At 43.1% G+C, this 16,762-nt stretch overlaps 1 protein-coding gene across 1 annotated transcript in view; it reads right to left on the bottom strand.

Moving 5' to 3' along the window:
• Positions 1-5,645: 5,645 nt before the first annotated feature.
• The window catches only part of klhl29 (kelch like family member 29), a 373,908-nt gene continuing 362,791 nt past the window's right edge, over positions 5,646-16,762 (bottom strand). Inside the window, exons 14-15 of the mRNA XM_080745146.1 lie at positions 14,232-14,376; positions 5,646-6,426 (exon numbers count right to left, since the gene is read on the bottom strand). Of these exons, the coding sequence (XP_080601272.1) occupies positions 6,243-6,426; positions 14,232-14,376 (329 nt within the window). The 3' untranslated portion in view covers positions 5,646-6,242. The remainder of the gene's footprint in view (positions 6,427-14,231; positions 14,377-16,762) is intronic.

Here is a 16,762-nt window from a genome sequence, read left to right on the forward strand (position 1 = left end):
TTCAAGGTTCAAATACAAAAGGATTACTCAAGAGCACTCAAAAGGTAGTGAGAGATGGAGTAGTGATCTAAAGATCAGACTCTCACTGCCGATGTTCCATGTACAAATCTCAATCCTCCTACATTGCTGTTTTACTGTGACATTTTCATGGGGTAAAGTACAAAATAATTACTCAAAAGCACCTGACACATTGTAGGTTGGAGATGGTGTAGTGGTCTAAAGATTAGACTTTAGATGCAGAGGTCCTGTGTTCAAAACCCAGTTACCCTACTAATTGCTGCTCTAATACTTGGATCTTTTACCACTGATGTTGTCATAGTACAAAAACATTTCCATTCTTAGTAAAAACAGATCTGAGTTGCACCTGTACTTGTCTTGGACCGCTTTTTTCAGTCTACATCAGGGCAGGAATTTCAGGAAACCCCTCAGTTTGGCCTTGTGCCCCTCAAAAAAATGGCATGACCTGAGGCCACAGTGGCCTTAACCCTTTTAGTGTCTATCCCGAACTAGTTCGGGATATTCGGGATCAAAAACAATTTTTTATTTGCTATTTTACTTACCCCGAGCTGCTTGGAGCAACGTGGGTGGTCCCGGCTCGCCCAGCGCTCACCAACGAGAGACGCTAGATGCTCCGACGATTTATTCCATTGAAAATGGTTTAAAATAAAGTTTAGACCCCCCCAATGTTCACCAAATGTTCATTGTAGGCGGCGCGACGTATTCCAGGGTGCCTATGCCGAACATGTCCGGGATATTTAATAAAATGAATTATTTTATCGGAGGCCTCAACGAAGCCCCGGTCTAGACGTCCATCCTTGGCCGGGACTTAGACTCGGCCATCCACGGGCCGTATTCGCGCTAACGGCCGAATCGCGCCGCCCACTCCAATAATAAATCATATCTTTAGACAGGATTTTCTCCGGATTGTGTCCCCAGACCCAAAGAGAAAGTTTTTTGCGGCTGAAATAGCTTTAGATCGGGCTTCTAAATGGGTTAGCATTTTGGCTACGTGTCAGCTAGCTTCCTCCTCTGGACACCCATAGGATTGACCGGAGTGAAAACAAAAGCCAGTTGGGAGAGGGTCGACGAAAGCTATAAAGAAGGTCAATGGAGAAATGTCTGGCACTCTAGCACCCCTTGTGGCCGGATGGCACTGTATGAGTTAAATGCTCCAGCTGACTGCACCACCATCTCCTCTGTCTCTTTCTTGTCAATATGTAGACACCAGTGTTTCTTTCTTGTCATGTATACAACGGTGTATTTTGTTGAGATTCTCAGCTATATCTTTATCCATGCCTTACTCCTTTTCGCTGTAAACTTCTTTGCCTTTGTTTTACTTTTTAAAAATAAAATAAAAATAATAAATACTTGCCGATCTACCTCGGCATGTTGTGAGCTTGTAGATCAGCTATTTGTAATATTCAAAAATGTTTTTGTAAATAGTTAAAAATGGCAAAAAGGTTTAGGGATAAGGGGTAAGACATAGGGCCTTCCCCATCTTTAAACCAATGCCATGCAATGTGTCTGTACTGGGACAAACATGTCCGTGGCAAGACTTGTCCATGTCCCCTGCAAATCTTCTATTTAAAAATATATATATATTACAGCCAGTATACAGTGGCTGACTTGTCAATCTCCAGGTTTTCTTCAGAAAAGGTAGGACACTGAGCCTGTTTTTTTAAGCAAATGGATAATGACCGGTGGATGATGTCAATATGACAATGTTTCTCTAATTGTCTTTGGTGCTTTGAAAAGTTCAAAGCCATCACTTAGGAAAAAGTACAAAGTGAAGAAGGTAAGAAAGTAGACAAATTGACAAAAGTTCAGAGATGGCCATGGAAATAATAACAATAATACACTTGACGTTTAAAGCAATTTTTGAAAATGAGTTGTAAATTGCTCCATCTACGCCTCCGCTCTCAGCTTTCCTAGTACTATCTTAATAAAATAAAATAAAGTTCAAAGGGATGAGGACTAACCACTCACCCTCTTTAAAAACACAGCATGTATTCTCCATCATGTCTACTGGACTAGAATAGATTTAATATTGTATTCATGGTTATTGACCACTCCTTTTGTATGTCGGTAGCAAAAAATATATTTTTCACAAGCCCAGGGGTTGATGACCCATGACCAATGCAGTAAGTTTGATTTTTATGCAGGGCTGAGATTTTCTTCCACTGCAGATAGATATTGTTTTCTAAACCATGTTTTATTTGATGGCCTTCCTGCACTAGCATTTGGCCTTTGTGCCCTCAAAGAATTGACAACACCAAAGGCCAATTGGCCTTGCCCCTAAAACGACAAAGATCTAGGCCTGCTCAACACCAAATCTCATTGGTGTAGAGAATACAGCTGATCTACAAATCTGATGACAACGAATTGTGAGCTTGAATATTAGGTTTTTGGCCAATGGTCCCCCCAGAATATTAAAGGTGAATTTGAACCAACTCATTTTTGAGTCATGTATCTTACCAGTGTACCTCCGTGGTTGATAGTTGCGACCATGTCATCTACGGTGCTTGCTTACTATGGTGCTTAGCTGTCATCTACTGTATGGTGCTTAACTGTCTTCTATAGTGCTTACTGTGGTGCTTACCGGTTTTCTATGGGGCTTAATAAAGTAAAAAATAAATAAATAAAATGTACAAATTATGTTGATCATAATTTGAAACGCAGTTTGGTACCAACTGTGTTTGTATTGTTGGGAGCTCATTTGAAATCCTCAGGGGAAGTTTGGTCTGTGTAGCCTACTCACAGTTCCTTTAGAAAGCTGCTGCAAACCAGTTTCCCAACCAGATGAATGGTGTGCTAGAGCAGTGGTTCTCAACCTGTGGGTTGGGACCCCAGGGGGGTTCCCAAATTATTTCGGGGGGTCCCCAGATGATTGGCTTAATGTGCAACATTGTTTTCTCACTCTCATACGCTACGGTGTAACACTAAAAATCCTTAAATTGTCACTTTAGAAATGTGCATATACAGTATATATGCACAATTTTAAAGTGACAATTTAAGGACTTTTTAGTATCTCTAAAATGACAAATTAAACATTGGCCAAATTGTCAATAATAGAGGCAGAAATTGTGAAAATCTACATGCTCACATGTAGATCTGCTATTTTCACAATAGAACCGTGGTCAAAGTTGAATTTGGTTAATGTTGTACAGACACAGTCACATGTTCATTTCTGAACAAGGTCTTTTTCACTGCAAATACTATAAAGACATCAAACTGTGTAAATAAACGAGGCATCAAGTTTGATGCAAATGTTTTTCATTGTTTATTCATCATCCCCCCGGTGTGTAAGTGTAAGTGCCATTGAGTGCCTTGCCGCCCACTATGCGCGCCCTGCCGGAAAGGCCCTTTTACAGCTCAGCAGGAGAAATGTGGGCTCTATCGCAGGAGACCTGCCTTAGAATCCTCGGTAGGGCAGGCCATTAATCTAATAGACTGCAGCATTAACTAAAGAGCACGTTGGAAAGAAGAACACTGCAATCACTAAGGAGAACCTGCTTAGAGTGTGAAGGTACCGTTGGTTGGTTAAGTAATGCATAGTCAGCTTGCAGGTTCAAGACCCACACCAGTCCAACGTAGAGGATCAGAAACCCAGACGTTGATGTCGGGAAGTGGCCCTGTTTCCCAGAGAGGTTATGTTTGGGGGTTATGGAAAGGGCATCCTTCCTCACCTAACTGACATTTTACAAATTGATTCCACTGATATTTAAAGAATGTTGCAATTTTGTATCGCCTTCTGACATTAAAGGTTTTCAGTTGGCCCTTACCTTTCGGCCCTTTTGATCCCCCTTAATCAAAATCAAAGGTTAGCTGATTTGTAGAGCCTGTCATGAAACAGTCGCCATGGACTTTACAAACTGCCCCGCTGTCCGCTCCAGTGTCACCAGTGCTTTTAACAAGCGAATGACCAAACAGGATTACAGGACCATTTTCTGTTGTCTGTGGTCATGGCCGAATCATACCTTTTTTCCAGCAACTCACGTGAGCACGTCTGTTTTCAGATGTGGTTAGTCATTCCTATCAAGTGAAGAAAAAAGGAATGTCTGCACACGATAAAACTGCTCTCCTGCCTTTTTCTTTTTCAACCACAAGATAACGAAAGTTTTGCCCATACAGAGCGCGAGTATTCCTACCATAGGAGACGGGGTTACATAAATTAGAAGGCGCGGCTTGTGATTGGCTGGAGCGGAGGTCTGGAGCGCTCGGCTGTGGTCACTTGGACTGCGCGGGTGTGAATGCGTTTATCGTGGGCTTGCCCAGGCCGTATATAACGATTGCATTCACTACGGCTTCGTAACTCGCGCGGCGGCCCTGGCCCGCGGCGCTCGGGCGTGAAGAGCAGGACCAAGGTCCGCTGGCCTTCGCGCCGCTTGCAATGTCATGGACAATAACTGTGACATCTAACCATAAAACGAGCGCTCCTTCAAACACCGTCTCCTACGTTTGGAATAATAGCATACAGAGCTACATCAAGAGCAGTTTATCGTATGCGGACATTCCTTTTTTCTTCACTTGATTATTTCTTTCTTCACTTTTGTATTATTTTTGGGTCCAGCACCTAGAACTGTGGGGATGTGCATATCCTACCTTTTTTCATAGTCATTCCTAACAAACTTCTTTGTAAAAATCTTTATTTCCAGGACATTTGACACGATACAAAGAAAGACTCTGACAATCGGATCGTATTTTTTGGTATATGTATTATGTTTCAATAATAATAATTGTTAATCTCTCCTTTTGTTGGGTACAGATTTACAGACAAACCAGTTTTTAAACCCAAACTATCAGTCAGTTTTTGTGTTTTGATTTTCTAAAAACATTTATACAGAATCACCTTTCGAGTTGTAAAATATACATATTTCCTTCCCTGTATTTACAGATTGCTGACCCAACGTCGTCTCTGTCTGTGGGTCTGCCATGAAACACGTTGTACAAAACCAAAGGATGAAAAGATAGAAAGTGATACGGGGTGGGGGGGGGGGGAGGGAGAGAGAGAACAAACATAGAATAAAGGACGACATCTCTGATCACATGAGAGTCATAAAATAGTTATTGTGCTTTTTTGCCGGAGCAGCTGTCCCACCAGAAAGTATCTCTGTTATCTTCATTGTGAAGAGGATTTCCGTCCGTCTCTTCACCCCGGTGCCGTGGTCCGTCCCCCGGAGGCGTTCAGTAGGACGTCCAGTTCAAGGGAAAACATTAAGCCGGTTTGTAACGGCAGGCCACCCGTCATTCAAGCTCACCCGTCCAGATGCTATCCCCATCATGATGCTGGGTGCACTGACCTCACCATTATGATGGATTTTCAGCGGTTAGCCTGTAATTAATTCTTTAAGACCTGGGTCACGCAGAATTCAAGACACCCTTAAGTGTTTTTTCTTTCTTCAGCTCTCTTTGCTGTGTGAATCCTGCCTCTGTAAGAGGTTTTAAAGTATAAGGGGGAAAATCTAAAACAAGATAGCGCCACCTGTAAAGAGGAAGTCTTGCACTCTTCTCATTTGTGTGTGTGTGTGTGTGTGTGTGTGTGTGTGTGTGTGTGTGTGTGTGTGTGTGTGTGTGTGTGTGTGTGTGTGTGTGTGTGTGTGTGCTGGGCGTGTGCACATGCACGCTCTGTGTCTCTGCAGTATCCAGACATTCACTCCCCCCTCCTGGCCTGTAGATGTCACTACTGAGAGACACAGCAAACTGATCCTCTCTGCTTGAACACCTACCAAACAGAAATCACAACGAAAGACAACGACCAGAGCTGTGATGGCTTACATTGTACCGTGAAAGCATATACTAGGGGGAAAAAAATAGAAAAAAATAGAAACACATAAAGTAGAGGGTGAGCTTATTCATGCTCGATGCGGGGAAAGAGACAAGACGTGAAAACGTGGACAAACTAATCATTCTATGTATGTTAAGAGTCCCTGTGCCGGGTCAGATGAGTGGGAGGGGGTTTAAACTTGCTAAACATGACACAGTACAGGAGTTGAGGCACCGTTTGCTTGACATGGCTGGAGTGATCTAGCATGTGTACATTCTGCACAGGGCGGGGCGTGGGTAGGGGGTAATAGGTAACAATTGGACGGATGCTGGCATCGGGTCCGTTCAGGGGAGGATGTCACTGGGTCATCTGCCCAATCGGAGCGCGTCCCTCAAAACTGGACCCCAAACAGTTTTTTTGTCGTCGCTGCTGTTGTTGTTCTCCGGTCTGATCCAGTCGGATCCGGTGCCGGCCTGTCTCAGCCGCTCTGGATGTACTTCTTGATGACCACGCTGCCGTGTCTGAACAGCGGGCAGGGCAGCGACTGCACCAGCGTCCAACTGTTGCTGCAGGGGTCAAAGGTCTCCATGTTGCCTAGCGCCGGGCCCTCGCTGCTCACGATGCCTCCCGAGGCGTAGATCTTCCCGTCTAGGATCACGGCGCTGCAAACACACACGCACACGCACACGCACACGCACACACACACACACACACACACACACACACACACACACACACACACACGATTGGATGAAGTGCTATGATTGTTTTACTTGAGTATAAGCGGCAACGTCTGGACCTGTACACTTTTTTACGGTCTATGGGTTTGCCGCTCTGACTTCATGCTCTGATGTCACTGTGATGTCAGGGGAACCCTCTAACAAAATGGGATGGCCGCTCTGAGATCACGCTCTGGCTTCACTGTGATGTCACACCAACAGCTAGAATCCCTTTTATGCCCAGATACGGAGTTCCCTGATGTCATCAATATTAAGCCCATATCTAACAGGACTTCATATGGGAATGCCCATATGAAGTCACATGAAGCCACATCGGCCACATACCACACTAACAGAATCCATATATGGCCAAGACAGATGGCAAAGACAGCCCATATCTGTGTGCCTGGTTCTATAGACAGGGATCTCCATATATGGGCATAAAAGGGTATGATGTCAGATGTCATAGACATCATAGGACTTTCACATAAGGAATAACTGAGTAAGGATGTTTGGGCTCTCACAACATATCTCCATATACAGTACATGGATCTCCATATATGGGTACCATGGGTCTCCATATATGGGTAACTGGTCCGATATACTGTACATCACTGGCCAGATTCACTGGCCAGAGTACAAAAGTATTGGCATCAAAATCCTACATAATAGCCGAAGTATAAAATCGCACTTAATTGATTAATGCATGTTTTATAATAATTATCAAAATCAACCAAAGTAACTGGTAAGTGAAGTTGTTAAATAATTGAAGAGTAAAAATGACTATATTCGCCTCTGATATGTAGTGGTGTAGTACAGTATTAAAGGGATATTTCACTAAAGTGGGTCATTTTATCATCTACTCCACCTTTTGTGAACATCCCAGACAGGTTTTAAGTTGCTTGATTCAGTATTTAGATATTTGATATTCGTTTTATCAGACACGCCCCATTCCTGTACAAACCCATTGTAACTTCAAACTCCATTTTAACCCATTCAGGCCGGGAACACATTTTAGTGTATGGGAGGGGCTTACAGTACATGTACAGTATGTAGCAACATATTTGTTTTTGTAGGCTAATTTCTGATTTAGGCCTAACTATAGGTTAGGCCTAAATGGGTTTTAACCATGATAGATTAATCGAAAACACCCGTCCTTGGTTCTGGTTACTCATACTGTCCTCCTAATACATGAGGGGGCCATGTCTTTTCGATTCTTTTTATTATAATTTGTATTATTTTATTGTTTTTTTTTTCTTTGTTTTTTTCATTTTCCAAAAGAAAATATTAAAAATAAATGAAAAACATAATTGAAATAAATAAAAATATGCCCCCCTCATATTAGGAGAACTGTATGAGTTTTTTTTTTATCAAAAAAGCCTAAGTAGACGATAAAATGATGATAATATTGATCATGATATCGACATGATACCATGAGACCATGATAATATGACATATAATTGGTAATGGGTAATGGGTGACTCATTGGTGGGCTGTGGACCGTTCAGAAACTCTGCCTACCACAGAGACATCATCATCATTGATTGGGACAGCCAAGCTAATATAATCTACAGACTTCTCTTCCTGGAGAGCTAGGAAGCTGAAAAAAGCCATTCTTCTTGCATTAATAAAAATAAAATACATTTGTTTGAAATGACCATTCCTGCCAACATATGATGTCATTGTCAGTATTTGCCAGACCCATGAAATGGGTAGGCCTACATAAGCAAATGTCGGTCCGGGTTTTCTATATAAAGGGTATATATGATGATGACATGATGATGACATGCCTACAAAAGGCATGATGTCATAAATGATGATGACAGACAGGGGGTCTGGCACAACCAGGTTGACCTGGTCTAGTATTATTTAGTAAATAAAAGGAAAAAAGAACACATGAATAGAATTGTGGCATTTTGAAAGAGTGGTGTGACGTGTGAGGGAGGAAACTAGGTCACCTCTGTTATCATTACGGTCACACATTGATTGGTAATTAACCAGAAGATAAGTAGTGAAAAGTAAAGGTCTGGGAGTGACGTCAATACTGAATACGTGACTCAAGCCTCTGTGACTCAAGCAGAGAATATAATTTCTATTACAACCGCTAACAACAACAACGGCAGACAACACAACACACTTCAGCAAAAGGTAATGACTGTGCCTGACCGATGTGCAGAGAGCCGGTATTAGTTCAATTTACGAACTCTCACAAACGCCCGACGAGGCCATTTTCCAAGATGGGCGTAAAAGGAAATAATTAAAATTCCCTCCTGGGAAGGGAAGGGAGGTAATACAAAAGCCCAAAGAAGCAAACAAATGGAAAATGGGCAAATATCTACAAATGTGCTCATCTGATTTTAGAAACAAGAAACGTCAGTCTGTGCGTGCATGCGTGTGTGTGTGTGTGTGTGTGTGTGTGTGTGTGTGTGTGTGTGTGTGTGTGTGTGTGTTCGTGTGTGTTCGTGTGTGTGTGCAGGAAGGATTAAAACTTTGGCTGTAAGCTGATTAGGGCTTTGTGCCGCTATTGTGATTTGGACAATTTTGGAGCGATCTGTATTAACATAAGGTGAAAATGCGCGCACATACAAACACTCACAGAGCGAACGGTGCCCGGTCTAACTAGAACGCAGTGCTGATATACAGTGTATATATATACTAGTAAGACACCTGAGGGTGGAATGCAACCTCAGGGTGACATGCAACCTCGCCCTAAAGGGCGAGGTCGCGCCAATTCTTGACCATCTGGCCAACCACAGCGTTTCTCTGACGATTCTAGTTGTTGTCATTCTGGGGGCAGTTTGTTCATGTTTTTGTGAGGGTATCAACCCTAGGAGACACGGGGAGAACATGCAAACTCCACACAGAAAGGCCCTATCGCTCACACCCTAGGTTGGGTTGGCGATAGGGCCTTTCTGTGTGGAGTTTGCCTAAACATGGAGATGTGGTACAGAAGGACTCATATATGGGCATAAAAAGTATGTCATGTGACATCACTTCCTGTACAGAAAGTCAGACAGACAGCCATTGACTCCGACCTAACAATGGCTACTGTCTATGACGGTAGTTCCATATGACATATTGGACTAGACTATCTCCATATATAGTGTTATCCACATCTCCATGTTAGGACTCATATATGGGCATAAAAAGTATGTCATGTGACATCACTTCCTGTACAGACAGTCAGCCATTGACTCCGGATTAACAATGGCTACACTCTATGACGGTAGTCCCATATGACATATTGGACTAGACTATCTCCATAGTGTTATCCACATCTCCATGTTTAGACAGCCATTGACTCCGGCCTAACAATGGCTACTTTCTATGACAATAGTCCCATATGACATGATGGACTGGACTATCTCCATATATAGTGTTATCCACATTTCGTGTAGCCGCCCTGTACAGGAAGTGATGTCACAACTCGCTGACATCACACTGACATCACAGAGGATACGGAAGGAAGGTCACGAGGATACGGAAGGAAGGTCACTCAAGCGACACGGTTCTTCAGAGTATATGCGACCTTCGGTCGCAATAAAAAAAGAAAAACACTAGATTATTGTATAAAGACTAAATCGACACTCAGGGGCAAAAGAGAAAGCACAGTTGATCCAAAGAGAGGAGAACATGGGTGGGTGTGCTGTCGCAGATAAACAGAGGGTATAGGCACTGACCTACAGCGCACTGGACAGCCTGTTCTGACATCAACCACAGGCACCTGGTGGGCTTCATCAGTTCGGCTCCACGGGAGCAAAGAGTGTGGTTCCATTATCCTGAGTATTGGCGTGTGTGGATGATGTTGCCGCTTTGCGTGTTGTTTTTCATTATGTTTGCCTCTCTGAGTCTGTGTGTGTGCATCTGAATCACTATATCTATTCTCTGCTCCTCCTCCCCCCTCCCCTCCTCGATAGCATGCGTGTTTGTGCACGTGTGCGTGCATGCATGCGTGTGTGTGTGTGTGTGTGTGTGTGTGTGCGTGCGTGCGTGCGTGCGTGCGTACGTGTGTGTTTGTGTGTGTTTGCGCGTATCAGACTTAGTTAAATGTAGCGGAACAGGCCTGCCTGTGCCTGGCATGTGCCGGAGTAGTTTATCAATAATCCTGACAGTATGATTTATGTTATACATTCTGAACATACAATCACTGTGGCTCCAACACCCTCCCAAATGTATTTGTGAATGGCTCCTCTCTCTCTGCTGATGCTTTTACAAAAAGGGCTCTGGCCTAGAAAAACCACAGTGTGTTCATTATCCAGTAAGCTGCACTCCTCCGCTGGCACACATCGACTGCAGCGCGGGGTGGCAGAGCTCACAAATGGACTCGCACTCGCGCCGCACGACTCCCCGACATGCTGCACTTCTCATTCCCAGCCATCATCATGGTTTTACAGGGTTCCAGGGTAGAGCATCATTAACTGTAGACGGAGCATTCACCAAGTAGGTCATCCCAAATACCACGTCATATATTATGTGATTAAGAAAAGAAGTCGAGACTGTCAGATTCAAGATATTGCATACTGCAGTGCAAAGTATACCATATTGTTATCAAAAACATCACATTAACTACACCAAACAATGACATATTGTAAAATGCAAACAACAACAACAACGACAAAACTATAAAACTTCACTTTAGCAACTTTCAACCTGGTGTCCCTATTTTGGGCATATCATTATAGCCAAGAAATAGCAGATGTACAAGCTTGTAGATTATTTTCAAAATAGGGCTTAAGTGGACAACTATACGATACCTAATATGGGAAATATGCCATTCCATCGCTGTGCCTACGACCACAGCTCACCAGTGTCAGTATCTCATAGTGCAGCATTCCCTCTCGTATATTACAACTATACTGTCGTCAACACATAAAAAAGTGGCAACTGAAAAGGCCTCGTCACCCCAGGTTGGACACACATTCCTGGGGGTTTGCAGGAGGTTGGCATTGCTACACCTGTGGGATCAGGAGGGTGCATGATGGTGGGTAGAGGAGGTTGGAGAGGTAGGCGGGGGGCCGTGTAGGTAGAGAGTAGGTAAAGTTAATTCTGTGTTTGACAGGGTACGAGTGAAATTCTGTGGAGGATGAAGAGGAGGGGACCAAGCACCAGACCGTGGGGGGGTGACTGGGACGTTTTGCTGTTGTTTTACGGAGATTAATTGATGTTGGTGAGAGAGTTATATTTTCAGCCAGGAAAGGGCAGTGCCGGTTATGCCAAGGGAGGACTGGAGGTGTGTGATGAGGATGGAGTGGCTGATGGTGTGGAACGCCGCGGCACTGGAGGGTCAAGGAGGAAGAGGATGCAGAGGAAACCAACCAGAGTCAGCAGAGAAGAGAATGTCATTGGTGATTTCTGTACTATGTTTGGGATGGAAGCCAGATTGGGAGGGTTGGTAGAGGCTATTGTTAACTCACAGCGCAGGTGTGAGATGGGAGGCAACAGCCCGTTCTAGGATTTTGGAGAGGAAGGAGAGACTGGAGGTGGGCCATTAAAAGCGTCATCGCACTGAACACACAAACTGCTCTGCAGTGTTGTTTTTGACAGCAAATTTTGATTTAGTTTTAGTCATAGTCTCTTGAATAAAATGTCATTTAGTTTTAGTCATAATTTAGTCATCTGAAAAGTTTTAGTTTTAGTAAAATTTTAGTCGACTAAATATCATAAGATATTAGGCTACTAAATCTACAGTTGGTTTAGTCAACTGACATGTGTTTTGGCAGGCCTTGATGGCATCATAATGACTGATTTTACACTTGGTTGTGTGCTGAAAATAGCAGATCTACAAGCTCACAACGCGTCGCAGCGTTGTGAGCTTGTAGATCTGCTATTTTCAGCATGCAACACCTGAGAGCAACCACATATACAATGACTCTCTTCTCCACTAGTCCCTCCCCAATGTTTTAGTCAAGTTTTTATTTTGTTGACGAAATTGTCAATATAATTCGTCTTCATTTTAGTCATCACAGCTTAGTTTTTATTTCGTTTTTATTTCGTTTTCATCAGTGAAAACAACGCAGTCGACAAAAATTTGTCATCATAGTTTTAGTCGACGAAATCAAAACTGCTGCTCTGCCAAAAGCACACAGCTCTCACACACTCTTGCAAGCTTTCAAACTCTTTGTATTTATTTTTATTATAGACATTTTTATATTTTGCCGCAGGATGCAACCACATTTGTCGGATCGAAGTATAGCTTGATGTGTCCCAGGGAAGACTCTGGGTTCGTGCCATGAGGTAAACGTACAGTGATTTCCATGTCAATACCATACTTACTGGCTCATGGTCACTGTGAAATATTAATGGTGCATAGATTCATTACCCTGGCTGAGACAGATGAAAACCACTAATTTATTCACAGGAATAGATGAAATCTGACAGTATTTAAGAACTCGTTTATTTTCGCCTTTGTTTAACAGATTAAAGGTGCAGTAATGGATCTTCTGACTTGTACACACTTTTAATTGAAAGATTCACAATTAATCATTGATATATTGACTACTGACGATTGTGAAACATTGATAATGGAGGGGAAAGTCCCTTCTTCTGTTGCGTATCATCTTGAGTTTGAAAAATATTATTAGGTCTTAATATACTCCTTGTCTAAAGAAGTTGGGCCATGTGCGAAATGCCAATAGAATACAGTATATTACAAAAGAAAAAAAAATATATATCCTATTTGTAAAAAATAAAAATAAAAAATTGTACAGTAAAGAACACTATGAATTTGGTTTGTCTGCAGTATAAGCAGAGTGACATTTTAAGATGTAACTGAAGCCAGTACCAAATGAAATCATACTGAACATGAATAATAAGATAATCTTGCAATTACTGTAGTAGTATAGCCAAAATTGTGGGAGATTGTTGCGTGCACCCTGATATTTGTGAACTCTCAGTTGTTGCAGAGGTAGGTGTGTGTGCGTACAGTCTGTCTGTATGTGTATGTGTGTGAGGGTAGAGTATAACTTCCACCAAATGAATATAGCATATGCTTCAATGTTTCTCCCAGATGAGCTGACAGGAAGCCCAAGGCCCACTACCGCATTTGTACCTGTCATTTTCCGTCAGGGGATAAAAAAATAAAAAATAAATCCTGTTTTATTTGTAGCCACAAATTATGTCCCCAGTGAAGATCACTCCTACTGCCGGCATAAGGAAAACACTGATGGGAATGAAAGCAGTCCCCTGACCACAGAGTGAGAGGAGGAAGGAGCTATATAGCTTATTACTGATAAGGAAGAGGGAGCTCCACTATCTCACACTGCTGTAGAGCTGTGCACATTTCCTAAGTGACAATATCTACTACTTCAACAGTAATCAACCAACTATACTATAAAAAATAGTCTATTTTTCTTTTTTTATAGCCAATCTACATGCTCACAACGTCTCGCGACGTGAAGTGTTGTGAGCATGTACAGTAGATGGCAATTTTCACAATATTTATCTGTGGAACCTAGCCAATCTACATTTAATGCCTCAACAACCTAAAGATTCATGAACGTTAGTTCCATTGAGCCAAGCTGGAACACAATTGATTGATTGATCATTAAAATAAACATGAACATGCACGTGGCCCACCCATCTGACCACCTGTTATGTGGTCCTGTTATTGTGCAGTACTGTTACCCAAACGCTTTTAAGATTGTCAGGTGTGCCCCGATCCAGGAGAGGTTGAGAACCACTGCTATTTTCAGCGAAAGCTTTCCCCTCAGTAACAGAACTTTACTTGGCTCCTGAACCTCATTGCTTACCTGCAGAACTGCCTGGAGTGGTTCATGTTGGGTCCGGCCTTGATGTTGCCCTTGTTGGGGTCATAGATGATGGTGGCCCTCGCATAGGCACCTCCCAGGATGTAGATGAATCCATTTAGACTCACCGCAGGTGCGTACTTGTTATCTAGTTAAGAGAGAGTTAAAGAGAGGGAGAGAGACAAAGAGACAGTGGGAGAAAGAACGAAAAAGAGGCTTGATTAAAAGGAAAAGGAAAAGAAAATCTCCCTGATGTCCATAATGGCACCATTTTGTATTCTTCATTGTTGCACTGGTCCCCTAGTCGCGCACAAAAATACCATCTACAATTCTCAGCAGGTTATAGGGCATGTCAGTGGTGGAGTTGTGGGTTGCTTTGGAGATTGGAGGATTTCACCAGAATTGGAGAACCAATGAAAATGCCGCTGACTTCATATATCAGCAGGGCTTTATTGGGTTGCGCTTCAAACTGCGTTTGGGCTTGGCTGGGATATAAAAGAGTTACCTAAGTCTCCAATAATTTACAATCGGATTACTCCCTATGGCACCACTGTAGATTTCACAAAGGAAGAAACAAAATAAAACAAACACACACACACACACACACACACACACACACACACACACACACACACACACACACACACACACACACACACACACACACACACACACACACACACACACACACACACACACACACACACACACACGTATGTGCATGTATTGGAAATGCATGAGGGAAGACGGGGGATATTGCATTCTGTGCATACAGTATAATTCAATCTGATACAGTATAGGATGCCAGTGAACAGAGGCAGTGAAGCAGCACCACGACGGAATAATAGATGATGGAGAAACAAAATGAAAACAGCCGTTCGCCGCTTTAAAACGCCAACCAACAGAGGAAGCCCGTGGCTCGCTTGCTTGCTTGCTCGCAGGGTGCCCCGTCGTGCGGGGAGACCGTATTTCAAAAAAACTTTGCGGCAACGGCTCCCTCGCCGACTTTGCAGCTGGCCAATTTACCAGTGCCATGAATAATGCACCCGTTGCGCGCTCCAGCGTGAGCGGGCTCAGTCTTTGTTTTCTGTCACCTAGGACGTGGCGTCTCTCATTTGAGCCTGAGAACACGGAGGGAATGAGTGAGCAAAGAACCCCAGTTGCGTCTAAATGGCTTAGTAGTGTAAGCCCTTAAACTCTCAAATACCTGGAACGCGCCCGAGTCGCGTTAGATTTGAACCACTTCAACTATTATTTTATGCTTTAACTATTGAAAAATAGCAGATATACAAGCTCACAGCGCGGCACCGAGTGCCGCGCTGCGAGCTTGTAGACCTGCTATTTTTGAAAAATCATGAAAATGTGTGCAAGTCTATGGATATCTTTGACCCGATCTTTGACCCGACTTCTAAATCCTTCCGCTAAATCAGTGGTTCTCAAACTTTTTCATGTCAAGGACCCCCAAAATTACAGGTATTTAGCCACGGACCCCCATCTCAAAATATGTTGTTCCAGGGACCACCCAGAAGCAAATATTTGAGTTACAAATGTTCGCTTTTAAATAGATATATTCAAAGACTTGCAAAGAAATATCATGATTTTTCAAAAATAGCAGATCTACAAGCTCGCAGCGCGGCACTCGGTGCCGCGCTGTGAGCTTGTATATCTGCTATTTTTCAATAGTTAAAGCAGTCAATAATCGTAGGCCTAAATGGGTTAAACTCTCTCGCTTGTAATGTACCCTCAATCCAACTCCCCCCTCCCTCTATCTCTCCATCTCTCTCTCTCTGTCAGAGCAGTGATGTGGTTAATGAACGGGTCAACTCCAGGGTGAGGTGTCTCTGCCACGCTCGCCTCCACTCGGAGATATGGGCTGTCGACGGAGATAAGAAACTCAGGAACAGGTGCACCACCGCAAAACACTGAGTACAAACGCATTGAGGGCTACGTTGCGATTGATTGAACTTCCATACTTATTTATCTTGAGCCTGAGCCTCTCTCCTCAAGGGAAAAGGACATTATTTATTTATTTTCTCCCTTTAAGTTTATCTACACAGGAAATACACTCGTGCACACACAAAACAAAGCCCTGAGTGCTTATCCTTTCCCGGTATTCTTTGTATTTTTAAAGATTCTATTCTATTTTTTAAAACTTTATTTCAGAAACTGTGGGTCTGTGTGAGACAGAAAACCAAGTGCAGACTGAGAGAGAGAGAGAGAGGAGTGACATGCAAGACAAGAAGGGGTTGGATTCGAACCCGTGTCCTCACGATCACTGGGATCACCAAGAGGCTGAGCCACCAGGCATCCCCTCTACGCATGTCTTGTGAGTGTGCACGCATGCATACAAATCCACATCTATAACACATTGTTCATGTACTATATAGACTCAGAACACTTTCAATTGTGCCTGCTCGTCTCCTGAGATCGAATAAGAGGAATATTCTCAAAGGAAAACAATGCTGTCTCCTTTCCCCGCGTAGAAACTCACAGCAGAATAGCAGTGCTCGCTCGTGGAGAGTCTCTGTACAGAC

Source organism: Nannobrachium achirus (genome assembly GCF_963921795.1).
Source record: "Nannobrachium achirus genome assembly, chromosome: 16".
In the NCBI taxonomy this organism is placed as follows: domain Eukaryota; kingdom Metazoa; phylum Chordata; class Actinopteri; order Myctophiformes; family Myctophidae; genus Nannobrachium; species Nannobrachium achirus.